This window comes from Polypterus senegalus, chromosome 7 (assembly GCF_016835505.1).
Source record: "Polypterus senegalus isolate Bchr_013 chromosome 7, ASM1683550v1, whole genome shotgun sequence".
Taxonomy (NCBI): domain Eukaryota; kingdom Metazoa; phylum Chordata; class Cladistia; order Polypteriformes; family Polypteridae; genus Polypterus; species Polypterus senegalus.
In genome coordinates this window covers 156,807,861-156,834,800 of record NC_053160.1, presented here as the reverse complement: position 1 = coordinate 156,834,800, position 26,940 = coordinate 156,807,861, and the positions used below count along the sequence as shown (strand labels likewise).

Sequence of the window (26,940 nt, the reverse complement as noted above, 5' to 3'; positions counted from 1 at the left end):
ACATTTCATAATACTTTACACTGTTATTTACTAGGTACTTACTGTGGGTTATTATCACATAGAATATGTTAATTGTAGTGCCAAAAGGTGTCTTAATAGTTAAATGTTGCATTTGCTCAGACGTCCCTGTTATTCCTTAGTTTTTGATCATTCTACTTAAGTCAGATCATAGTTTATAGTCACCATTTACAAACACAGGATTTTTTTGAGTCAACACCAGGTTTAATGATCTATTACCTGTTATTCAAACTTCTTTAATTGGAAAAAAAAAAATGATCTGGAATAAATATTGGTCTGTGATCTCAAAACAAATCTGCATGGATATTTTGGAGAAAGCCAAAATACATACTGCCATATAGGAAAGTGTAGAATTTATAAGTAGTTCCATTAATGACTCAAAAGTGTCTGCCTGATTGGAAGCAGAAAAACCTGGAACCATTGACGTCCTCCGGATTGGACTTTGGTCACTGAATATAATGGAGCATAAAGCTTAACTCACAGAAACAGCAGCTCACACCAAGTCTTGCTCAAGACATTTACACATTTGAAAAATATTGACACACACCTCAATACATACAGTAATAATTTATTTGCAATTTTCATTTAGTCCTTTTGAGACAATACCATGTCTCATTATTAAAAGAGCAGCCATCTCACCTCAAATAACGGAATATACAACATGTTAACAGCATAGCAAAGGAACCTCCTAATTTCCAATAAATCTATTCCAGGTAAAATAACCTCATCCAGGTTTCAGGGTTACAGATAAGTCCTTATTTAGTTTCAGAGCACACACACATAGTGTAAATTGTTACACCATAGCTATCTATGCACATCATGTGACCACAGAAATGTTAATCTTTACTTCAGGAAACAAACCATCAGTTTACATCATGCAACAGAGCAGGGACCAGGGAAGTTTTAAATGGAATAGCACAATCATTATCCTTAATGATTTTGCTTTGTGCAACTGATCTACAGCCAAACGGGCATTAGGAAACTGATCAGGAAAAAAAATTAAATATTAAAATTAGTACAGCACAGTATATTAGTGATTTACTGCCTCCAAAATGTGTAGTGTTCTAGTTAATTTGTTCTCTTTTTAAAAGACAAGCAAGACACACAGGATTGTGGCAGATTCTTTCTGCTTAAATAGTAAATAAATGTAAAACAATCTGTACAATACAAATTTTCTTGCCAACAACAGCAACCTCGTTCTGTTTATTAAGTGTGCCAGCCACATTTTAATCAGCAAAATGACAGTGCCTTTGTCAAATATGGCTTATGGAACACTTACCCTCTTGAATAAAGAAAAAAAAAAAATATTTACAAAATGTTTTTGTTCCAGCAGTTTATACAGCAAAAATGCACTAAAGTACTTTATTTAAAATGTTTCAACCAGAGTTCAAGTTATCATCTCCATTTTACACTGATGTTACAAGGTATGACCCAGAAAGTCGCTTAGGGCTCTGGTTTCCACTAGAATCTGCACCCTCTCCTTTGGAGTCACGCTTTTTTGCACTGCTGTTTATAGGTGTTGGAATTTGTGAGGGCCGAACAGAGGTGTTATCTGTACTGCTCTTCCTGGGGCTGGGGTTATAATTAAAAGGAGTCACTCTGGCAGCTACAGCACCACTGGGAGAACTGTGCTTACTAGAATTTGAAGAACTAAAGGGTGTGCGCTCATTGAGAGTATTTTCACAGGTGTCTGGTGTTGCAGCAGGATTACCTGCTGAGGTTTTGGCATCAGCTGTTCTCTTTTCAGTGCTTTCATTTTTTACATATGAATTTAAACGAGTGTCTAACCCAGAAATGCGAACCGGAGTTCCATCAGTCCCCACTAAATGTTTTGTCTTTGAATTACACCCTTCTGTCTCATCAGTCAATTTTTCAGAATAGCCATCAATAATGGGTGGAGTATTTGCAGTCGGCGATTTTCCAGATCTGGGATTATTAATTGGACAGTCCTCAATTCTCACCCACACATCTTCAGTTTTAGAAACAGCAGGAGCCATTTGATAAACCAGTGGCTTAGAGTCACCACCTGCTACATCAGCAGATATATTTTGTGTTTGGTTAGTCAGAAGCTGAGGGATTTCGCTTTCTTTAATTTTTCTCCATGTTCCCTTTAAAGGGCCATGGTTCTCTCTGTGTTTGTTTACCTGCATGGAACTTGAATGTTGCTTTTCATCTTCACTTCTTGCTTTTTCACTTGATTCAGAAGAAGCAGAAAGAATAGAGGATGAGCTTCCAGTTCTTTTCCAAGTGCTGACTCTTGGCAATGAAGAAGAATGTTTGCTGTGTTCTCGTTTCCATGTGCCTGATCGGTTCACTGGTAGTCTAGAAGGACTTTCTGAATGAGAACGGGAAATATCATGCCTCCTCAAAGACCGTCCATCTCCATTTTCAGAAGAAGAGTTTTGGCTTGGGGATGACTTTCTCCAACAACTACCTTGATAGGGCAAAGTCAAGGACATATCTGGCAGTGATGGACTTAATACTGGTGTTTGAGATTGAGATCTGTTAGGAGAAACTGGCCTTGATGAAGGAGATAATGATTCAAATGAAGCAGATTCTTCAAGCTTTCTTTTTAGTGTCGGGCTAGGGGCTTCTTTGATAAATGTCGACTGACGTACCAAAACAGGTCTTTCCGATCGATCAGACTCACTTCCACTTGATTTTGTTGATGACATTCTAGATAATTCTACCTTTTTGTTAGCCCCTGGAGCAGCACTCTGGTTTAGCCCCTTTGATGCAGATTCACTTCTTGGAATGCCACTGGCACTTCTGGGCAGGCCACTTTGCTTGGTTGGGGCTTGCTGGCTTAGATGTCTACCAGGTGAAGAATAAGTCATTCTTCCTGAGCCTGGGGATTTAGCTGATGTAGTACTTGGGGATGATGTGCGAGGAAGCTGGGACAGCCTATTTGGAGGGCTAATACCATTTCGTCCTGGGGATATAGAAGTGCGGCCAGGAGACTGAACAGGTCTTGATAATGGCTGCTGTGCAGGCCTAGAGGGTGTTGAATCTCTTGATCCTGATCTGGAAGAACCTTTACTTGATCCACCCTGAGCACACTGCTGTTTGTTTACAGAGCTCGTCTCAGGTTTTCCTGGAGGTTTACCACTTCTGGGAGAGTTGCTGGATGTTTGAGCTGGAGTGGAACCTTTTGAGGTAGTATTTTTGGGAGGTGTAGTTTTAGACACTGGACTTGTACTAGGGGAGCTGTTACGGACTCCAGGAATATGGATCATAGTTCGTCCACGGGAAATCACAGGAACAGCAGGAACAGAATGAGGCTGCTTTGGCTGTGAGGAAGTGTTTTCAGTACTAGGCCGTGCCTTCCCAGTGATTAAACTTTTATAAACTTTTTTACCTCCTTTTAGACTTTTAATCTGTTCTTCATCTTTCTTCTTAGATTCTAATGTGCTCTTCTCCCCAGCTTTTAATATTCTTGGACCTTTATTTGAAGTGAAAGGTTTTTCTTCTTGATCAGGTGTAAGATGAAAGGGAGAGCCAAAAGATATTCCAGACTTAAGGGATAGGATTGAATCTGAATCTGAAGAGGCTTGTCTAGAAAGACTAGCAGCAGCTGCCTGATGTAAGCTGCTTACAATAGAATTGGCACCTTCCTGAATAGCCTTCCAATCAAATGTTTCAGAGTCAGGAGAAAGAGCCTGCTCAGAAATTGGACTTTGGATGTCTCTCAGTTCTAAAGTTAAATCTGGCTCCTCTGTTACTACACCAACCAAGTTTTTATCATTGCTTAATCCACCATCTTCATCTTTTGGTCTGGTAGCCTGCTTTTTCCTTTTAGGCATTGCAGAACTAATACACTCTTGCAAAAGATCATCTTCTGAATCAATGCTAAGAGAACTCAGAGAACTGTTCCTAGAAAAACAAACAGGCGTATCTTCAACATGAAATGCTTTTGGAGCATAGCCCAAACCCTGTGGTCTTGTCCCTTCTACCTCTACACTGGTGCGCTCTTTCTTGTGGGAAACACGCATTTCTTTATTATTATTCTCCTGATCAATATCACTCAGAGAGCTAAGTGAAGAATTCCTTGAAAAGCAGACTGGAGTATCCTCAATTGAAAAATTTTGCAATTTTTCATCTGTCATAGAACCTGTATTTTCTTTTAATACCTGAGGAAATGTTTGCTTTTGGAGTAAAGGTTTGGTAATGGCTCTGCTTGGAGCTGGCCTCTGGTACATATTGGCTCTATTAACAGATGACTGGTTTGAAGCCTGTTCATTTACTTTTTTTACAGGTACTCTTTTCTGCTCTTTTTCTTTTTTAAGTTCAGCTTTCTCTTTTGAAAAATCGAGGTCATCCTCTTCAAAGTCTAGTGAACTTAATGAATCATTTCGTGAAAAGCAGTATGGGGTACCCTCTATTGGAGTGTAGTGATGAGGAGAATCAAAGGCAAAGCTTCCACGTGGACATTCTTCACTATTGGGAGGTTTGTTTGAACACTCTGTAGAAATATTTTTAGGCTCCCGTTTTTTAGGAGCTTTGCTTGTTTCATTGTAGGAGCTATCAGAGGGATAACTGACAGCCTCGGTCCTTTTAGACACACGTGCTCTATATTCGCTATTTTGAGGCATAGGCTTTACTGGTGAAGTAGGCTTCCTTTTATCTGTGTCTTGCTGAGTGCTGTTGCCTGATGACTGTTGTACCTGATCTATAATCTTCTTTACTTTGAAAGGTTTATGACTTTTACCTTTTGGCATTGCCGAGCTGATACATTCAGCAAGAATATCATCACCTTCTGCTTTTTCATCATCTAGTTCAGAAGCCAATACCAAAGAATTTTTCCCTGCATCTTTGCCATCAGTGCTTCTTCCTTCTGTTGGAATTGTATCACGTCTTTCCATGTGAGCAGATACAGTGTTGACACCAGTGCTGTCAACTGCAGCTAACTCATTAGGAGGAGAATCTATCGTAAGATCACTGAGAGATGTTGCAGTTGAAAAATTTATTGGCGTACCCTCAACACAATAGATCCGAGGCATGTCTTCTCCATGTGTAAAACTGACATGCTTTTGAGGACCTCTGCTTTGAGGTGGGAGAAGTTTATACACTGGCAACTGACTAGGCTTTCTGGCTACTGGTGGGGGAATTCTTGAAGTGCCAGATGGGGATGGCTTTTTGTTTTTCCTTGAAGACTTAGTTGGCATAGCAGAATTAATACATTCTTCTAGTATTCCAATATCATCATCATCCGAATCATCAAGTATATCCTTTTCGGGTTCACTTGGAACTTCTGGTTTATCCTTAACTTTATTCTCTTTTGTATCTTCCTCTTTTTCTGTCTCTCCCTCAATACCATTGTCATCTTCATGAACTGGAGGCATTATTCTTAATTCAACATCTTTCTGAATATAAGGCTCATCAAGGCTTAAAGCACTTAAACTCGATGCACAAGAGAAGCCATCAGGTGTGCTTTCTATTGCAAAATGCATTAATGTATCATTGTCTGGCAGCACCTGGACTCTTTGAACAGCAGCATTCACAGCAACATGGCGCGGGGCCAAATCTCTTTTTTCAGCGCTAGTTAGTATCTTGACTTTATTTTTCACGGAAACTGGATGAGGTGGTGGAGGGGTCTTGCTTCTGCTTGGGGGCATTGTTTGTCCAGGACTGTCTGGGAGATCACTTGGACTAATAATGCCACTGACCATTTCACTTCCTGGCTCACTCTGCACTGAACTAGCAATCGAGTGGCTTTCAAAACTATCCAAAGAGCTGACCGAAGTACACCTGCTAAACATTAGAGGAGTTTCTTGTACATAATGTTCTGGTGGGCTTTTAGGAGTTTGTGCACCACTTTTTGATGGAGATTTGGCACCAGAGAATTCAACAGCCTTGTGTCTAGAACCATCAGTGCCTGAAACGTTGGCCCCATGATGTCGTGAAGTTTTTGTTCTCACATACTGAGGCGGTGGTTGACTTTCAGCTACTGGAGGATCTGTACACAGGACACTGGCAGACTCTTTGTCAGCAATGGGTAAGGTAGGGTAGTTACTTGAGACGTTTCCAGACTGTTCACATCCTTCCATTTCATCCTCTGCAGATGACAGTGAAGACAGGGAACTACCTCGTGAAAAACAGATTGGTGTATCTTCGACACAATACGTTTGCATTGTTTCTTGATTTATGGATGGAGCTTTACACGAGGCTGGTTTATGCAGTACCTGAGTAGAACCTGCTCTTGTGTGAGCTGAAGAGGGATGAAGTTGATTTTGTCTGTTAGAAGATTTGGCTGCCGCAGAGTTTCCAGCATTTTGGCTTTTAAGTTCCTTGGTTATATTAGAAGCAGATGTTGTCTTTGAATGGGTAAACCTTGATTTTTGAGAGGGCTGAATATCAGAAGTGTACTTTACACTGTAGTCAATTGGCTGTTCAACATGATGCTGATCATCACTGTATTTTATGCTATAGTTTGTTGGTTGATCATCTTCACGTTGCTCTTCTTCAGAATATCTTTCACTATAGTTGGTTGGCTTATCATCATCATAATCATCTACCTGGCACAGTGACTGATTCATTTTTTGGTTAATAGCATGATTAGAACTAGCTCTACTTTGCTCTGAGCTGTTGGATCCCCTTGACCTAAAAGGAGCAGCACATTCTGGCTGTCCAAATAGGGACTGAAATTTCATGCGCTTATCATCTGCTTCACCACTGTTTTCATTATACATTGAATAACTTTGATTTTGTATTCTTGTGGATTTATGGTCATTCCTTTTCATTTCTTCTTCCACCAGGTGTTTAGGTCTTAGCCATCTTTCATTCTGGCTTGGGCTCTGTCTTCCAGAGTTTAACTGCTCATCAGAATACTTAAGACTATAATTTATTGGTGTGTCCAATTCTCCATCATTGTCTTCCATGTGATTGGCACTATGTATCTTGTGAGCTAAATCAGCTGGGTACTTTCCATAACTACAAAACTTGCCTTCATCATCCTCTGAGTAAGATTCAATGGATGGCTTCATTTGACCTCTTTTGCCATATCCATCACTGCTGCTGACACTATTAAGACTGTCATTAGAGGCTCTGTAGTCTATATTTCCATAGGGCACAGAACATGTCCTATTAGAATGATCAGTCTTAGTGAAGTTAAAGACATTACTATGACTGTGTGTGGCAGCTTGTCTTCTCAAACCACTCCTTTCTTCCTGCATGCAATGCTTGTCCCCTGCAGTACTTCGTTCATCTTGGGATATCTGCATGCTACTTTGGACTTCTTCCATAACTTTAGCAATCTGTGCTGCAGTGGTAGACATTTGTAATCCAATCCTTTTAGAACTGCCTTCAGGTACAGGATGGTAACCACTTGGTAAAGATCCCTTTCTCTCCCTGTCGAGGCTCCTTTCTTTATCAGTCCTAGAGCTTTCAATATTGCCTCTACTTTCTCTTGTAGATGATCCAGGCAAAACAGTAGTATTCATGTATGGAGGATGAATGCTCAGATTACTGGTAAAATTCTCAGACCTACATAATCCATCATCATTATGACGTCCAGGATCTAAAACATACTCACTATATACATTCTGTTTATGTCTCGGCTTACTACGATGTGATGTTTTGGGACTTAAATTGTCAATATTATCAAATGTTTCTGATAAATGCTGTGCATCTAGCTCTTCAATTAGTGCTTTCTGCTTCCTGACATGCAAAGATGGCAAGCTAGATCCAGGGGACATGATATTGGCATCCTTGTATTTGGCAGGTCGATTAGCCATTAAATTCCTCAAAGCTGCAGCACTACCCATTGCAATCATTTTATGCTTTGAATGGATGAGATTTTTAAGCATGCTCACAGCTCCCATATCCCATAAGGATTCTTGGTCCTTTGCATTTCTTGCTGATAGATTCCACAAAGTTCCACAAGCATTACTAACTATTGTCAAACTGTGAGACTTGAGATGTTGTAACAGTGTTTGTAGACAGTTATTTTCTCTTAGTATTTGCCTAAAATTAAAACAAAGAGAAAAAAGTTTTTTAGAAATCAAAATTTGCTTTCAGTGTTTATTTAAAACTGATATTTAATACTATATATCTAACAATATATTTCTTTTTTTTTTTGGAAAATGAGTATCAATTTCTTCAATGCTCGTGCAATTAATATTAACAAACATTAATAATCATTTATAAGTAAACATGACTGAAATGATTAATATTAAATAAATGTCATTACTTACAAAATAAATTCACAGTTTGCATTACTGAGTAGGAAAACATACCTATGATCTTCATTTGTGGCAATCAGACTGGACACATTCCTTAGGATGCCACCGCCACTTTCAATTATTGCTAAAGTGTTGGTTTGACTCCTGTAGGTTAAACTGCCAACCAGAAAGGCCAATGCACCATCAACTGAGCAGATGTCAGCTTTATTTTCAGTGCAGTGTGCAGAAAGATTCCATAAAGCACTAAGAACACTCTTTAGGGTTGATTCCTTAAATAAACAAATGAAATCCAGAATTTACTATATACATTTCAGAATTTCTTAAAATATTAGTAAATTACTTTAAAGGCAATATAGGTAAAATTTATAAACTCACTTGACAATGTACTTTGCAATGACTTACTTTAAAAAATACAGATAAAGATGTCACTGTTGCTTGCAGTTATTTGACAAACAATATACAGTATTTGATTTATTAATGCTTAAATTCCAACACCGCCTAGATATTTATTAAAATATTAAGTCAAAGTCAAACTTCGAATTCTCACTCCAATTACTATTCTTACTTTTTTGACTTCCAGGGCACATTCCATGAGGGCTTTAACACTTCCTACTTCTCGAAGAGTCTTTTTACTGTTAACATCAGCACGCCAGGATAAATTCCTTAAAACACTTGCAATTACCTGAAATTAAATGTGACAATAAGTTAATAATAATAATAATAAACACAAATGAAACTGCATAAGTACCTTATAATTATTGTAAAGCATAATCTAATACAGAAAGATAATCTAAATACAGAGATGTGTAATATGATACTACACAAACACCATCATCTTCTCTGACTACTTATGGATAGATAAAGAGGTTATAATAAATACTACCTTAAGTGGCCATTCTTTTCAAAGGTTACATACAGGCTTTTGAAAATAACACTTAAAATGTAATTGAAAATAATCTTTAAAGAAATGATAGTGACAGCCACGTAAGACTATAAAAGCATAGACCATGAAGAAAAAATCCAAACAAAGGTCATTCTCTTAGATTTTCCCTCAGATACTGTACCATTTAAATGTTCAAATACACATTTCACATAACGCATATCACTGCACTTTACTATGTAAATCACATTTTAAGTTATTTTAGGAGCACAAATACAACCTTTCTGGTGACTGTTCACACACAAAAATGCTCCATAAATCAGGCTTTGGGAGAAAGAGAGTGAGCATAACTCAGTATCTGCAGTTTTCAAAATCTTGCCCTGTATCTAAGTAATGGTCATGGCAAAGCAAGTAATGACAGCAAATTGTCAGTGTTTACACTGAAATACATAACTCAAAGGAAAAATTTCAGGGAATGAATAATGATCTTCCATTGAAGCATTTCATTAAAAATTTTGTTACCAAAATTTAAATCATATGTACTGTAATTAGACGGTATTCTAGAGGCTTAATTGAGTGATTGGACGTTTATCACTCCAATTTCCAGGGCAATTTTATGCTGAAGGAATACAATGATCTGAGCTGACATGTTATGGGACATTATACTAACCAGGAAAGACAACTACTTGTTGTTGCCTCTATGAGGTGTTCACACAATACTAGCTGCTAGGTTTTATTGCAAAGTCACAAATAAATGTGAAAACTGTAAAAACAATGTTAAAATGTTAAGTGGGAAGACCCACTTTGCCACTATTTCCCAAGTTGCCATCTGCTGCTCTTATCAATAACTTACGTTTACAAACATCAAGTATATTACAAATTCTGAGCTAAAATTAATCAAATCCATCCTGCCCTTTATATATGAAGTAGTAAACAATTTTTACTTAATTTATAAAAAACTGAAAATTTTCTGCACTCGTTGACACAGTGGTGTTGCATCAAAGTCAAAATTCATGAATTTGAATCCCAGTCTGAAAACAGTCTTATAGTGTCTGCATGTTGTCCTACATAGGCTTTCCTTTAGGCTCTGTTTTTCCTTCCACACCCAAGATGTGTATGTTATATTAATTATAAAATAGGCTGCTGTGAATGAATATGCCCTAAGATGTATTGGCACCCTGTTTCAGTGTTAAGTATGAAAGTAAAAATGAGATCAAAACACCAAATAGATGACAGTCACAGCAGGCACTTTATAAATATGTTTCACACAATTATAAGTTGCATGGGGCTGGAATAATCTCACTACCACATTAGTCACTGGCTGCATAGAAGACAACAGATATGTAAAAGGACATCTGAAGTAATGTATTACTTTTCTTGTGACTGTTTTACAAATCTGTTTAATGGCTATTGTAACTAATGGATTCAGAATCTCAAGCATAGTTATGTTACAGTGAGACTAAACAAATGAAAGTTTATTAACTATTATATTAAGTTGCGCATAAAAAAATGTTGCATCTTGAAATGAGTGCCAAGAGATGCACATTAAATGTCACCATTAATCTTCAGGGCTATCCTTTTCGGGAAGACATTAAACTTTATATTAATTTTCAAAGAGCACACCACCACATAATTATTTAAAAAAAAATAAAATAAATAAAAAAAAGTGTACAGTGCAAAGCAATGGTAAGGATGAAATTACACAATAAATAAAATAAGTAAGCACATTTTGAAGAGCCCATATATGTAAACATGAAATATGAAAATACCAGTAATGCTATTTGATAGAACAGCAAAATTAGCATCAGAATAGCAACATGATCACAAAAGTGAATTCACAAAGGGACTGAAGGAGAGAATTCCGTACAGTTGGTGACACAAAAGTGTTCATTAAGACGTGCGCAGTGGGAAGGCAAGCATCTGAAGATCTTTAGTGTTCTGAATGTTGGTATTGGGCAAGCAATAATGACAACTAATTGCAATAGAATGGTCAGCTTTCTTAAAGCAGAGATGATACATACACTGTACAGAACACTATTTTAGCTATTATATTTGAAATCTGTGAGCTGCATACAAAGTAGAATATGAAGAACATTTGTAAAATTTCAGGTTACCATTAAAGTAATTCTTTTCAAAACAAAAGTTCCTATTTTTTAAAGGAGAGAAGCAGTAAGATTCTAATATATAAAGCTGAACTTTGTGTTTGTCTGTCATGCAAATCCACACTGTTTAACCTATCCCTGCCAAAGCTTTCACAGATTCCCCACCTGTACAGTGAAAACCATCAGCTATATTTTGTCTAAATATTTTTCTTTTGGGGAACTTTATTTAGTTACTGTACTTGCGCTTGATTTTAATCCATACGGTTCCATGTGCCTTTGCTAGTAATAAATAAAAGCAAACCAACTCTTTCTAGTCAGGATTATCAGCTAACTAGCAGGCAAACTTATCAGTCTTTACGACAATCAATTCAAGCATGCTAACATTTATACTACTCTTGAACAAGTAAAAAAATCATCACCATGTTATTTGTAAACAAAATGAACTAACACTTAGATCAAATTCACCATTTAAACAGCTGCTATTCCTGTGTCCTGCAGCTTCTTGTATTTGCTCATAATGAACACGTGGCCAGCATAACTGACGTACATGAAGGTGAAGATGAAATCACAGCCAAAGTGTCAATCCCTCAAACTAATTCATCCCTACTAGAAATATACATATCTGAAATATTGCAGACGGATTTCTAAAATGGAATATTCTTAGTTATCCCTGAACAATATTTTGAGTTTCATTTCTTAGAAAAAAAAAAAACTATTTTTCAGGTAGATTTTTTACAAAAAATGAATTCCAGAATGAAAACCTTAATTCTGGTACACCAAAGCGAGTTTGTTTGTGATTTTAAAGATCAAAAGGGTTTTTAATGTTGCTTTGGGAGGAAGAAAAAAGTTTTATGTTTTAAATATTAATGTCAATTGGCTCCAGCAGACCCCCCGTGACCCTGTAGTTAGGATATAGCAGGTTGGATAAAAGATATTAATGTCAAGGTGTCTGTCTTCTGAAACAAAATCATTAATATTGATGAATGTAAAAGAAACTTATTTTACATTTAAAAGCTGGGTTCTTACCTGCTGTAAATCCTCACTCTCCGATTTAAGCTGAGCCACCATTGCTCTCATACATCCTTTCATGGAACATAAAGTAGCCTATTGAAGATCAGCAAACAAAGTCAAATAAAGGTCACTTTAGCAATAACTATTTAAAATCTTCACATAAATACATAATAACAAAAAACAATACCTTATTTGCAACATCTCCAAAGGTTAAATTTGTGAGAGCCATTCCAGCATAACGCCGTAAAGTAACACTGTAGTGGTCATTAGTTAGTCCATACATTTCACAATCTACTTGCAGTAGCTCACCTATAGCTTGCAGTCCACCTAAAATTTGATTTAAGAAAATGCACTTTGGTTACAAGAAAAAATTAAATTCTTTAAAATGTTAGTAGAAATCCATTATATTTTGCATTCAAAGTCCATGCCCAAATAAGTCTAGTTACCACAAACTAGCAATACACAAAATTCTTGCTCTCGTTAGTATAAAAATAGTTCACTGCAGAATGCCATTAGCCATAAAATTATGGAACTTTTCCCTGTTGCAATTCATTTTTTTTTAAATTATCAGTAATATTAATACTTACCAAGTTCATTCATTGCATGTCTATGCTCTTCATCAAATGATAATTTCATAAGCACACAGACTGCAGGGCAAATCTGATGTTCCACAGGAGATGGCACTAGTAAAACGTGAAAACCAAGTCAACTTTTTTAAAAGGAATATTACTTTTACTAGATATTGGCCTATCTAGCTAATGACAAAAAAAAAAATAAAAAGAATATTCACCTGATCTTGTTTACCTCTTACTTTACATTTCATGTGTTTGTCCAGTGAACAACCTAATGTCTAAAGATCCACAACAAAACTGTGGATAGACTATGCAAATCAAGTACACAGACACAAACTTGTGTTCTCTTTCTCTATAGAAAGAAAACATTTGAATTCTAGAAATCCTTTAGGGGGCTATGAATATCTTTCTTTTTAATTTTTTTTCATCAGTCTTTAAAAAATACAGTCATGTAAAAGAGTAAGTAAGCCCTAAGATATTTTTCTTTGTTGACATACTGCATGTGGACATATCAAGATTTAACCTTTAATTTAACAATTTATATAAATAGGATGATATAATAGACATCATGACACATTTACAGGTGCCGGTCATAAAATTAGAATATCATGACAAAGTTGATTTATTTCAGTAATTCCATTCAAAAAGTGAAACTTGTATGTTAGATTTATTCATTACACACAGACTGATGTATTTCAAATGTTTATTTCTTTTAATTTTGATAATTATAACTGACAACTAATGAAAGTCCCAAATTCAGTATCTCGGAAAATTAGAATATCAATTAAGACCAATGCAAAAAAAGGATTTTTAGAAATGTTGGCCATCTGAAAGGTATGAACATGAAAAGTGTGAGCATGTACAGCACTCAATATTTAGTTGGGGCTCCTTTGGCCTGGATTACTGCAGCAATGCGGCGTGGCATGGAGTCGATCAGTCTGTGGCACTGCTCAGGTGTTATGAGAGCCCATGTTGCTCTGATAGTGGCCTTCAGCTCTTCTGAATTGTTGGGTCTGGCGTATTTTATCTTCCTCTTCACAATACCCCATAGATTTTCTATGGGGTTAAGGTCAGGCGAGTTTGCTGGCCAATCAAGAACAGGGATACCATGGTCCTTAAACCAGGTACTGGTAGTTTTGGCACTGTGTGAAGGTGCCAGGTCCTGTTTGAAAATGAAATCTGCATCTCCATAAAGTTCGTCAGCAGCAGGAAGCATGAAGTGCTCTAAAACTTCCTGGTAGACAGCTGCGTTGACCTTGGACCTCAGAAAACACAATGGACCAACACCAGCAGATGACATGGCACCCCAAAACATCACTGACTGTGGAAACTTTACACTGGACCTCAAGCAACGTGGATTCTGTGCCTCTCCTCTCTTCCTCCAGACTCTGGAACCTTGATTTCCAAAGGAAATGCAAAATTTACTTTCATCAGAGAACATAACTTTGGACCACTCAGCAGCAGTCCAGTCGAGACGCTTCCGACGCTGTCTCTTGTTCAAGAGTGGCTTGACACAAGGAATGCGACAGCTGAAACCCATGTCTTGCATATGTCTGTGCGTGGTGGTTCTTGAAGACTCCAGCTGCAGTCCACTCTTTGTGACTCTCCCCCACAGTTTTCAATGGGTTTTGTTTCACAATCCTCTCCAGGGTGCGGTTATCCCTATTGCTTGTACACTTTTTTCTACCACATCTTGTCCTTCCCTTCGCCTCTCTATTAATGTGCTTGGACACAGAGCTCTGTGAACAGCCAGCCTCTTTAGCAATGACCTTTTGTGTCTTGCCCTCCTTGTGCAAGGTGTCGATGGTCGTCTTTTGAACAACTGTCAAGTCAGCAGTCTTCCACATGATTGTGTAGCCTACAGAACTAGACCGAGAGACCATTTAAAGGCTTTTGCAGGTGTTTCAAGTTAATTAGCTGATTTGAGTGTGGCACCAGGTGTCTTCAATATTGAACCTTTTCACAATATTCTAATTTTCCGAGATACTGAATTTGGGACTTTCATTAGTTGTCAGTTATAATCATCAAAATTAAAAGAAATAAACATTTGAAATACATCAGTCTGTGTGTAATGAATGAATCTAATATACAAGTTTCACTTTTTGAATGGAATTACTGAAATAAATCAACTTTGTCATGATATTCTAATTTTATGACCGGCACCTGTACATTTCTTGATATATTTTAAATACACATAAAAAACATGTGGGAAAAAGTAAGTACATCGCTACATTTATCATTACCTCAAATGCCTAAAATTAGAATTTGGTGCACATGACCACAACATCATTAGAGAGGATCTTGGAGGAACCTGCCTTATTTAGACCTCAGGCATTTAGTTTGTTTTTCTCTTTGTTGTTGAAGTTTGTTTTATTGAAATACATCAATGAGGCTTTAAGAAAGAAGGTTATAGATACTGTACCTATGAGTTTGGGAAGAGATTTAAAAAGACCACTGTGCAAAAGAAAATCAAACATTTCACTACAAATGCAGATGCCTTTAAACAAGTGACAACTTAAACAGGCCAGGCTGCACCAGTTAAGTTCAGCACAAGAACTGAATGCAAGATGCGGAAAGAATTCTCTAAGGAACCCTGAATAAAGTCATGGGACCTACAGGTATCTCTTGCCACTGTTGATGTTAAAGTGCATGAGTCTTAGGAAGAAGCTTCATAAATTAGATCTACATGGGAAGTATGTGAAAAGGTAACTTTTGCTGTCCAGTAAGATCATCAGAGCAAAACAAAAGTTTGCCCATGAAAACCTGGGTAAAGACCAGGACATCTGAATCAATGTGCTCTGGACAGATGAGGAAAAGGTAGTTATTTGGTCACAGTACCAAAGAATATGTTTCTCAAAATTAAAAAAAAACATTTGACTAAATGAACCTGATACCAACTATATAGCATGGTGGTGGAAATGTTATGGTTTGGGGGTTGCTTTACTGCATCTGTACGTGGGCAACTCACCATTCTAGCTAGATTCCCCTATGAATTCATCAATGTACACAAGGTGCTTGAGGATAATGCGAGCATCAGAAGACTGAAAATGACTCAAAACATAACAAATGCAGAGCTCTTTAATGACCAAGTCAAAACCCAGACCTGAATCCAACTGTGATGCTGTGGGGTGGATCTGAAACAGAACATGCAAGACACCCTTCAAAAACATTGCACAGCTGAAGAAAATCTGAATGGAGAAGGAGGAGAAAACGTTTTGAAAAGTCAAAATCAAAGACTGATACACAGTAAAAGAAAATTAATATTTGAGGTGGTTTCTACCAAATGGGGCAATTCCAGCTATTAGAGCAAAGAGTGTACTTACTTTTTCCATTGCCAGAAATTGCATATCTGTTAATTATTCTTTTTTGCTCAATTACATCACCTTTAGCTAAAGATATTGTTTAAACAAAGACTAAATCTTGATATGTCCACAGATGTTAAAAAAAAGAAAAAAAATACAAGGAAAATCCAGAATTGCTTTTTAAAACTTGCACTTTTTTCCTCATACAAGCTTAATGTTATTCAGCTATAGACAATTTTATAAAAAGGTAGCAAATAGTACTGTATAAACCTCTACAGAGCTGAATCCACATTAGTGTTTTCTGAACTGGCAGGCTTGAATAACCAAGGAGAGAATGATTTGAAAGTAATGCACACATCAGCTAAAGTAAAATGGCTGACCTAATAACAATAAAATTGTTCCTAGGCCTCTTAACTGTGTCTATAAGGAAATGACAGTTGAAACTCCTGCACTATTCTCTTGCATTTTGTCTATTACTGGATAATACAAAACTGTAATATAAACATATAATAAACACCCTGCTAGCTACTTCTCATTGAACAAACTTGTACACTGAAAGTGAAGCTTACTTTCAGAAAATACTACCTTTTTTATTAAAACGATGCACTGTGTCAAAAAAGACAGTGTTTGAGAGGGGAGTGGGATATGGGAAAAATGAGCATGGCTCTCTGTACTTAAGTGAGTTTATTTGGGGAGCGGAGTAATGCAAACAGCATCTTTCAAAGTAAGGTGTAAATGTGTTTCCACATTGTCATATAGAAGTATACTTATCTTTATGCCTGATTCTGATCTCTAATTTTTATGACAGAAAATAAAGTCAACAATCATATTCAGAATCGGCTTAAGACTTTACACTATCGGCATGTGTTACATGGATGATTCCAATTATTATCATGCAATAAGTCTGAATTTTTTGTATTGATCATAATATTGAACCTTTTGTACAAGAGGGTTCCATATCTAGTTAGATTACTCCAGTTTAAATCCAGCAACATACTAAAGTGCAAACTGTTTTCCTTTCTTCTTCAGATTTTGTTAATTACATAAAACATTGTCACATTAAACTAATTATTATGAAAACAGAACAAACTTTCACTATAGGATTTGCTGTTAAGTAAAAATTGAGAAATGGTCTGAACATTTTTACAAGGCAATGTGACAGTCAGAGGCATTTATTTATGTTTTGAATCCCTAGCTGAATTTGGAACTTATGTTACTCAAGATTGTGGACTCCTATCTAACTGCTCAACTTATTCTTGTATTGTGTTTTTGTATTAACATAAAATCCTTATTTATGTATCATTTTTTCCCAAAATTTAACTGTGTCTCAGCTATATTGTAAATTACCATTTTTAAGAAAATTTTATACTTTAGATACCAGTACTGTATATGTTATCAGTATTTTTGTACTTACTTGGATTCTTGTCCTGATCTACTCCTCTCTCGTGTGCTTCTTGCCATTCCCAGCAGGTTTCACAGTAGGCACGGATTTGCTCTAATAGGTGAAGAACTCTTATTTCACGCCGTCCTCTTTTATCATCTGGCTGTGAATGGATTATATTGTGAAGTGCTGCACTTGCTCTTGCACGAGCTTCTTTGCTACCTCGTGAATTCCCTAGCAGGACTGAGTCTTTATCATTTCCATGGAGAAGCTGAATTAGAAGAGGAAGACAGCCAGATTGTCTCATTGCTATACAACTATCCTGGGAACTTGACATTGCCAACAAAGTACGTGACATATCGTCCTTATCATGGGTGCCAAGCATTGATAGCAGAGAATACACCATTTCAACCTGTGACAAAAACAAAAATAAACCTTGGTTAAGGTGTCTTATATTTTATTAAGCCTGTAAAATCCAAAACAGAAATACATTAAAATGATACAGGATAAAAAAAGATATTATGGTGTGAAGAGTATTACAGTGAGAACCAACAAACTTAATAAAATACAATTCACACAGTACAGACTCTTAACTCCGTGAAAAATATTTATCACAAATATTTAGCCTTAAAGTTTGTTTAATCAAACAGATAGCATATTACTGTAAAACACAATGTTAGGTATGTAACAAATGTATTACAGTAAAAAAAAGACACTATAAACTTATATTAGGAAAAAAAAAATTAAATATAACAGCTTCATTAGTAAAATGTAGTGTAGCACCCAGATGCTTTAAATCTTTACCTTGGTACCAAGATGACTTGTTAATCTTCGTGGAACAGGATAACTACTGCTGCTGCTGCTGATATCACTAGCTGTCTCATGGTCCAGGCGACAACCTGAACCCTACCAAGAAACACAATATAATTATCACCAGCTAGATTAAGACAACAGCTTGAACAGCATTTCAGGTCTGCTTTATTCTGTTCTACTATTTATACAAGCTGAAATGGTATTAGTAGAAGTACGCTGCCATTGCCCAGGGGCTAAAATTTCACATTATGTACAAGTTATAGTCTATTTCAAAAAAAGTCAGGCTGTGCTGCAACTGCTACAAAAATGAGCAAATTTTGAGTTGAGCAGGCAAATACAACATTGTTAATAGTAAAAGTTACAGAAAATTCAATATACTGTATTTGAGCTCTAGGACTATTTGCCATGCTGAAATATAGAAATACAACTTTTGTACAAATATTTCCAAAGTTCTGCAATGTCTAGATGTATGTTATAGGACAATTTTATAAAAATGCAAAGCTTTTGGGGTCAGGGGTATGTTCTTTTTCCAATCATAACCTAAGATTGAGATAGTAACACCTTCTTTGTTGAAAGGCACACTTGACCCTTCCAGAGTGACCATGATGAATTCAGACATGCACCTTACATAGAAAATCAGCTCATTATTATTTGAAATGCACAGTGTATGCTTAAAAAAAAAACACACAACAACTATGTAGGATAACTATTAGCAAATGCTTTACATCAAGAACTCTCCACAAAGTTTCTCAAATTAAAATTTTATAAAGGATAAAACCATCAAGAAAAAATCTCTAAGGTTCAGCAATACAATGGAGCATCTCACCAACAGTGGATAAGCCAGATGACAAAAAATAGACAATGTTTTCACCTCTCCAAAATTTAATTGACAAATGGGTAGTCTTTGCAATACAAGAGCAGAAAACCAGTTTTATTTTTTTATGTGGTTTATTGATGTGCGCATTAGAGTGTCAGGGGGAATCCAAACACTTCATATTGAACTGACAAGAGAAATACAATAGATAACAGAAAGTGCATGCTGTATCCAAAAAAGTACTGTATTGTATGCATTTGAGTTAATGTTTCATTCCGAGTTACATCCTGCCTTCTCATGTGAAATGAAAAGGGTGCATTTATCCAGCAAAACATTTAATAAAAAGAGACTGTACAGCTGAAGTAGTCTGAACAAATATGCACACATTAGCTGAAGGCAATGTTGTAAAGTAACAAATTACATTTACTCTTGTTACCGTTGTTGAGTAGATTATCTAGGGAGTTGTACTTCTTAAACTACCTTTACATGCAAATTATTTAAACTTTTAGAATGTATATTATTTAGTAATGATTCTTCTTCATTACTTTTTCCTGGTGTATAGTTACAAAGTAGCATTAATTGGCTATGTTCATAACAATTAATTAAAATAAGACTGCAAGCAAATATATATATATACACATACATACACACACAGTGGAACCTCTAGATACGAGTTTAATTTGTTCCAGCACTGAGCTCGTATAGCGAATTTCTTGTATCCAGAACAAAACTTCCCCATTGAAAATAATGGAAATCCAGTTAATCCGTTCCGCACCCCCAAAAATATCAACATAAAAATCAATTTTCCTAACAAACACTGATAAATAATATATACAGTAATATACAGTAATATCGCGCTTTGACTTTCGCGGTTTCACTCTGTCGCAGATTTTAAATGTAAGCACATCTAAATATATATCACAGATTTTTCGCTGGTTCGCGGATTTCTGCAGACAGTGGGTCTTTTAATTTATGCTACACGCTTCCTCAGTTTGTTTGCCCTGTTGATTTCATACAAGGGACGCTATTGGCGGATGGCTTAGAAGCTACCCAATCAGAGCATGTATTACATATTAACTAAAACTCCTCAATGCTATAAGATATGCATCCCTCGTGGAGCTTGACTGTTTGCTTGTCTCTGCCTCTCTCTCACCCTCTTTAACATTCTCTGCGCCTGATGGAGGGGCTGTTTGCACAGAGGCTGTTTGCTTAAAAGATACTGACGCTCCTCTAAAAAAAAAAAGCCGCTTTATTACGGTGCTCGGCATATTTAAAAGCACACGTATTGATTTTTTGATTGTTGCTTTAATCTCGCTCTCTCTCTCTGACGTTCTCTCGCCTGACGGAGGAGATGTGAGCAGAGGGGCTGTTTGCTTAGAAGATACTGACGCTCCTCTAAAAAATGCCGGCAAACTTAAAAGCACACGTATTGATTTTTTGATTGTTTGCTTTTCTTTGCGCTCTCTCCCTCTGAAATTCTCTGCTCCTGAAGAGAAGATGATCTATTTGCATTCTTTTAATTGTGAGAAAGAACTGTCATCTCTGTCTTGTCATGGAGGACAGTTTAAACTTTTGACTAAAGGGTGTTATTTCATGTCTAGAGGGCTCTAATAATGTTAACAGTGTGGGAGAGTTTATAAGGGCTTAAAATATATAAAAATAACTACACAAACATATGGTTTCTACTTCGCGGATTTTTGTCTATCGCGGGTGGTTCTGGAACGCAACCCCCGTGATCGAGGAGGGATTACTGTACTGTAGTTTACCTTTAAAGTAATTAAAGTTTACCTTTAATAAATAACACTGGTAAATAAAACGGGTTACTGTGGGGAAGGAGAGTCCTCATCTGATTCAGAAAGGCTCTCCTCTCTCTTCTTGGGAATTTTACCCCACTGGAAGCAGGTTCTGGGTCAGAATCACTTAACTTTCTTTTAGTTGCAGGTTCCTTTACTCTCACACCACGCTCATGTTTATCTATGATTTCTTTCTTAATTTCAACGGCCATGGCTTCCTTTTTTTTCTTTGCAGCACTATCTGAGGCAACAATCTTCTTGAGAGGCATCGTGGAATAATTATTTTCATGTTAAATGCAAAAAAAACAATGAAAATCACAAGCGTAGATCCTCACGCTACAGGAGAACAAGGAACACTGAGTGAGCTGACGGGCGAGCAGCGTCAGCTTGGGTGAATCCCCGAGTCGAGGCGGATCGGGAAACGCGTCATGCATACTTACAGCCTGGCTCGTGGCTCTTTACGCGAGCCAATGCTCGTATTTAGATCCGAATTTTTCGCTCATACTTTCCTCTTATCGTATAAAGAGGTGATCGTATCTCGAGGTTCCACTGTGTGTGTGTGTGTGTGTGTGTGTGTGTGTGTGTATATATATATATATATATATATATGTATGTATATATATATATATATATATATATATATATATATATATATATATATATATATATATATATATATATATATATATATATATATATATATATATATAGACACTCAGGTCTAGCGCGAAGGAGGTTAATGATTTTTCATGTTTTATGTGCTAACACAGAAAGGAAAAATGAAAAAATGGGCAGAGACTATGGCTGCAGACACTGCAGCTATTAACCCTTCTTACAATGCCAGGCCCATCATGCAGCATGTGGGCTTTGGATAAACAGAAGAGAAGCTGATCTGTCTGATGTCTCTTGTTTAAGATTACCATAACAGAATGGAAAAAAGAAATAAACGGCCGTGACTGCTGCTGAGCTTACTGCAGCTGTTAACCTTTCGTACAGCACCATCTCTGTCATGAAACATGCTATTGACCATCAGAAAAAGGGGCAAGCATGACTGTACTGAACAGTTGTCAAACAATCCTTAAATGTAACATAGCCAGAAATTTTTGCTTGTTTAACTCTTTGAGGTTTTTTGGAAAAAATATTCAGTCTTCAGTTTTCTGAAAAGCACACAAAGCAATGGCTTTACACACAAATCAACATAAAACGTCTGTTGCTGTGGCTGCTGTCGACACCTGTTTGGCATCTCTGGCAGCAGCAGCAGCTACGTGTGGTCGGCTTGATGGCCAGCAGGAATACGCGGCAGGCCAGCTGCCTGGCTTTCCTCCTCTAGTCGGAGGGCAACTTTGGTAGCCGCAATGCAATGCAATCTGGTGTGTGCCTCTTGTCATTGTAAGTGGAGGTCATCCAAGACGAGTATTGCCATAGGTACATCAGCTACATGAACGTGTTGAGCTCCACGATCAGCTGGGGACCGATCAGATGATACTGGTACCTCACTTACATTGCATCAAAATCAAGTATGACAAGTCAGAGTCTGATTCGGTGATAATATCCAAAATGTCAGCCAGGAACATTGTGTTTTGTGCATTCTCTGTGGCCTCTCGCCAGACGCTAATGCTATTTTAGAAGTTGTTTGCACTGCCATTCTTTCACACACAGGGAATCGAGGTCAAATCAACAAAGCTAACTTTCCTTCTGGCAAAAAGAGTCGAACTAAGACATAATGGCGAGATTTGTCACAGTTTATGGCTGATTACCGTCCTCTACCCCTGTAATTGACAAACGTCAACATCCCCCCTGAAAGAGTTAAACTGACATGGCCCAGCAATGAGATCAGTGACAGCAGGCAGGTTAACCTAATACGCCCCACAACTAGAAATTGTTAAATAAGATCAACCTAAAGAAACAGTGCAAATTTTAACTGGATGGATATACAGCATATTTACTAAAACTGTACAAATAAAAAGTAAAACCACCTGTAATTACGAAAAATTGATCTGAAATAATGGTTTGAAAACGTGTTCTGGAAAAAAAAAATAAAAATTACATGATATTCTCAAATCTGCCTAATCCAATTCAGGGTTATAGTTGCCGGAGCCTATCCCGGCAGCAGGGAGAAAAAGGCAGGACACTTGTCCATCACAAAGCAGTCATTCACACACTCACACTTGCATCAGGCTAGTTTGGAGCAGCCATTTCACCTAACCTGGATGTGTCTACAGGCAGATATTGGTAGAATGTGTGAACAGACAACAGGGCATGGGATATCAACCCATGATACTGCATCCACTGTAGAAACACTACCCCCTGTAACCCTTCAACATAACACTCTGATATTCACATAATCTACTTAACACAATTTAGAGTGTTGGAAGGCTGCAACCTATCCCACCAGCATCTGTTAAGCTGATCAGAATAAACCATTTTATCCTTCTAACTAACTGGTATGGTCTTTTGTTTCATTGGATTGCAAGATGTTTTAGAATGCAATGCAATCCAATAGTGTATCTTCTACTTAGTATTATTTTGGCCTTGGTCTACCCTGCCTTTTAACTGAAACATATAAATCAGAATTATATCGATTGGTTCTACAGTGAGTACAAGGTAAATGACTAATGGAGATGAACTGTACTAGCCAAATGTTAAATAATGGTGGCTTGACCATCTGTGAATATAGTAAGCACATCATCATCTGGAAAAGTAGAATATACAATTTCAAAAGAAAAAGGCTTAAAAAGAGACAAATAACAAATAGAAGCTGGATAAACAACTTCTAACAAAAACACAGAAATGAATAATAAATCAGATATAATTATATATAAACAAAAATTTAACATATCACATTTTGCAGCAGATTTATTTATTTTTTACAAAAGTATATCAAACAAGTAAAAAATAGGCAGACAAATTACTTGCTCAGTATCACATTCTCAGCCATGCAATCATGTAATTTTCTTGCGAGCTTAGCCAAGGGTCATATTTGTTACCATGTTAAAGGCAAAACCTTGTAAAATGAAGATTTGAAATTGTATGATAGAGTGAATTAATATTGTAAAATAGATAAGATAGATAGAGTTAAATGCATTCACTGTTTGAAAGAAGATCTGACAAAAAATGAAGTTACAAATGCCCTACAATAAGTAATGAAGTGCTTGTGGTGTTATGGGTCCACAGCTTGCTGAGCAAAGGCCATTTTTTAAATAAATAATCACCGTGCTCACGGCTTAGTGAGGGGGCGTTGGGCCATAGCAAGCCACGGGGCGATCTGCGGTGTGAGGGTTTCTCACCGAGTGCACAGGTGAGGAACTGCCCACATCCGTGATTGTTCCCGTGGCTAATGTGCTGCAGCTGCTATGACCCCTCGCTGTATAAAAGAAGCACGAGTCGGCTGGGAGAAGGATCGGAGAAAGAACGAGAGAAAGGAAAAGGACGGAGGTTACAGGGAGCGAGGAAGCAAGTCAGTGAGAGAGAGAGAGACAAGGAACGTGTGGGCGAGCAAATGAGCGCTCGTGGGCAGCTGCGAGGAAGCTGGGTGTGACCAGGGAAAGGCAACTGGCCACAGAAGGCCGGAAAGGAAGCGGGAGTTGCGAGGCTTGGTCGGGGAGTATCCAATGTGAGCGTCCTGGCCGTTGGATTGGACCAAGTCTCGAGGCTGGGATGAGTGTCGGACCGAAGCCAGGGTTCGGGAGGTCTCCAGTCTTGTTTTTGAGTGAGAAGAGGGCAGCGGCAGGGAGCGTCTCGCCTGTTGCATGGGCCCATATGGGAGAAGCAGGTGAGGCGCCAGCATAAAAGAAGGCACGAGATTGTTGTTGTTTTAAAAGACTGCTTCCACATGAAACATTTTAACCTCGTTTTTAAAGGATTGTTTTGGTTTTTTTTTTTGCTATTTTTACCTCCACGTTTTTCTTTTAATGGATTATTTAATTATATGACTTTGGAATCACTGCACTTTAATTGAAAACTTTGTTTTGTTGACTGATTTTAATAAAAACACTATGCACCTTTTTATACCATCCCTTGCTATGTTGCTGCCTCCACTGTCTAGTTTACTCTGTGACATTATCGACTGTGTTGGGTTCAAGGGCTTCCAAATAGCAGATGGGAGCATGGAGCCGAACCCACATCTTCACATCACACACACACATATATATATATATATATATATATATATACATATACACATATATATATATATATATATATATATATATATCTGTATATATATATATATATATATATATATATACATATATATATACACATATATATATATACATATATATATATATACATATACATATATATATATATATATATATAAACAAAAAAATCTACAGAAAACATTGGTTAGGCTTAGAGAGTAAATGGAAACAACAAGTAGGATAATGGCATAATAAGGTCAGTGCTGTTTGTTGCTCAGCAACCAGGGTTTCCTGTAGGGACCTACACCATTATTTTAAACTGCTACAAAGAATAAAACAGCCATACAAAAATAAAAAAAAGCCTACCTGACCGCACATGGTGTTGCCCAAAACAGGCTCTGTAGTTCCTTGGCCTCCATCATTCTGTCTTTCAGCATCACATGAAGAATCATGCTTGATTTGAGAAGCCTTCTGTTAAAAAATATAAACACACACATCTTCAACATTCAGGCAGTGTTTCTGCACGGTAACAACACTGAACAGATTCTGTCCAAGAGCAGTAAACATAGCTGGTGTGGTAATTTGAAAAGCATCTGTTCCTTTTGCCTCCCATCTCTGACCTAAATAACCATCAGCTCAAGCTGATCTGCAAATGAAAGGGATTAAAAGCACACATACAAACACAGTCAAAAATCACATAATGTGTGTGTCTATCAGTTTTGTTACCTAAAGTCTATTATAAAATAAATAATAATTTTTCAAATGTGGAGGGGGTGGTGGGGAGACTATGCAAATATCTGTAATAAATGGACAGCATACTGTATATAATTAACTCACTATTCATGCAACTATGAAAATTATGTGTCAGGCCAAAGAAATGCTCTATACATAATGGCAGGTGTTTTTTAGTATCTACAACAAAGCAATGGTCTGCTTACAGTGGATAAGTTCAAAAGAGGAAGAAGTGGTTTAAGTAAAATTTGACATACATTCTTACTTTCTTCATTCACATTTCTACTTTTAATAGTACTGCAGGTTACAGATGAACAGTGAAGTAGTAACTGTAAATTTTTATGGTAAAATAAATTGTAGCTGCATCAGTCTTACTATTAATTCTGTAAAGCAGAAGCATTTTGTAATACAGCAGTTCAATTTAGAAAACATGCAATCAAATAAAAGATTCTCTTTTTTAGCGCTATGGGCTCAGCACAACATGCAACTAGAACATGTATCAATCAATACCTCAAAAAGTTCCTTTTAATCTTTTGCTTCAACTGAAAAATATACTTTGACAGCTGAACTTTAGCAGTTCAGTCACTTCAAAAAAGTTTCATATAAAGTTTCATACAAAGCTTGCAACAGTTGTATTTCCTGCTTCCCAAACAGATGTCTGTAGATTTAAGATATAATTATGAGTCTTTCTAACCAACCAGAGATTGATGTGGGAATTTTAGTTTTGTACATTTGGTCCATCAATTCTTCTGTCTGCCACTGAGACGAACCCCGTTCAAATGATAGACCTTTCAGTGTTGTCAAAGTAGCATGCCAATAGCCTTCTTGCATGAGGAAATGTTTTCTTATTTCTGTAGCATTGGTGTAGAGCCACAAATTAAGAATAAGTGCCCATTCACACTAAAGCATTATTACTTTTCAGAATTTATTTATAATTTTTTAAGAGTTTTAATGGCTTTTTGCAAATATGTTCAAGTGATTCTTGGTGTTTACAGGCATTTTCCAAGGATTTTTACATCATTTTTAAAAGAGTTTTTTGTAGGGAAAATATCATGATTTCAATTTTGCAGATTGGGAGGTGTTGTCATGCGAGTTGTTTGTTGTGTCTTCAGAACGTATTGTAAGACGTCAGAACTTTTAATCCTGGTGAATAAGAGCAGGTGTCATCAGTGTTATCTCACATATTGAGTTCACCCCGTC

General features: G+C 37.0%; 1 protein-coding gene across 5 annotated transcripts in view; it reads right to left on the bottom strand.

The window, feature by feature from the left end:
• Positions 1-570: 570 nt before the first annotated feature.
• The window catches only part of apc (APC regulator of WNT signaling pathway), a 187,278-nt gene continuing 160,908 nt past the window's right edge, over positions 571-26,940 (bottom strand). For all 5 annotated transcript variants that reach the window (XM_039759426.1, XM_039759429.1, XM_039759428.1 and 2 more), the window contains 9 exons: positions 25,375-25,479; positions 18,251-18,352; positions 17,480-17,858; positions 12,779-12,874; positions 12,379-12,518; positions 12,207-12,284; positions 8,764-8,880; positions 8,253-8,467; positions 571-7,980 (listed from right to left, as the gene is read on the bottom strand). In XM_039759426.1, coding sequence (XP_039615360.1) covers positions 1,425-7,980; positions 8,253-8,467; positions 8,764-8,880; positions 12,207-12,284; positions 12,379-12,518; positions 12,779-12,874; positions 17,480-17,858; positions 18,251-18,352; positions 25,375-25,479 — 7,788 coding nt within the window. In that variant the 3' untranslated portion in view covers positions 571-1,424. The remainder of the gene's footprint in view (positions 7,981-8,252; positions 8,468-8,763; positions 8,881-12,206; positions 12,285-12,378; positions 12,519-12,778; positions 12,875-17,479; positions 17,859-18,250; positions 18,353-25,374; positions 25,480-26,940) is intronic.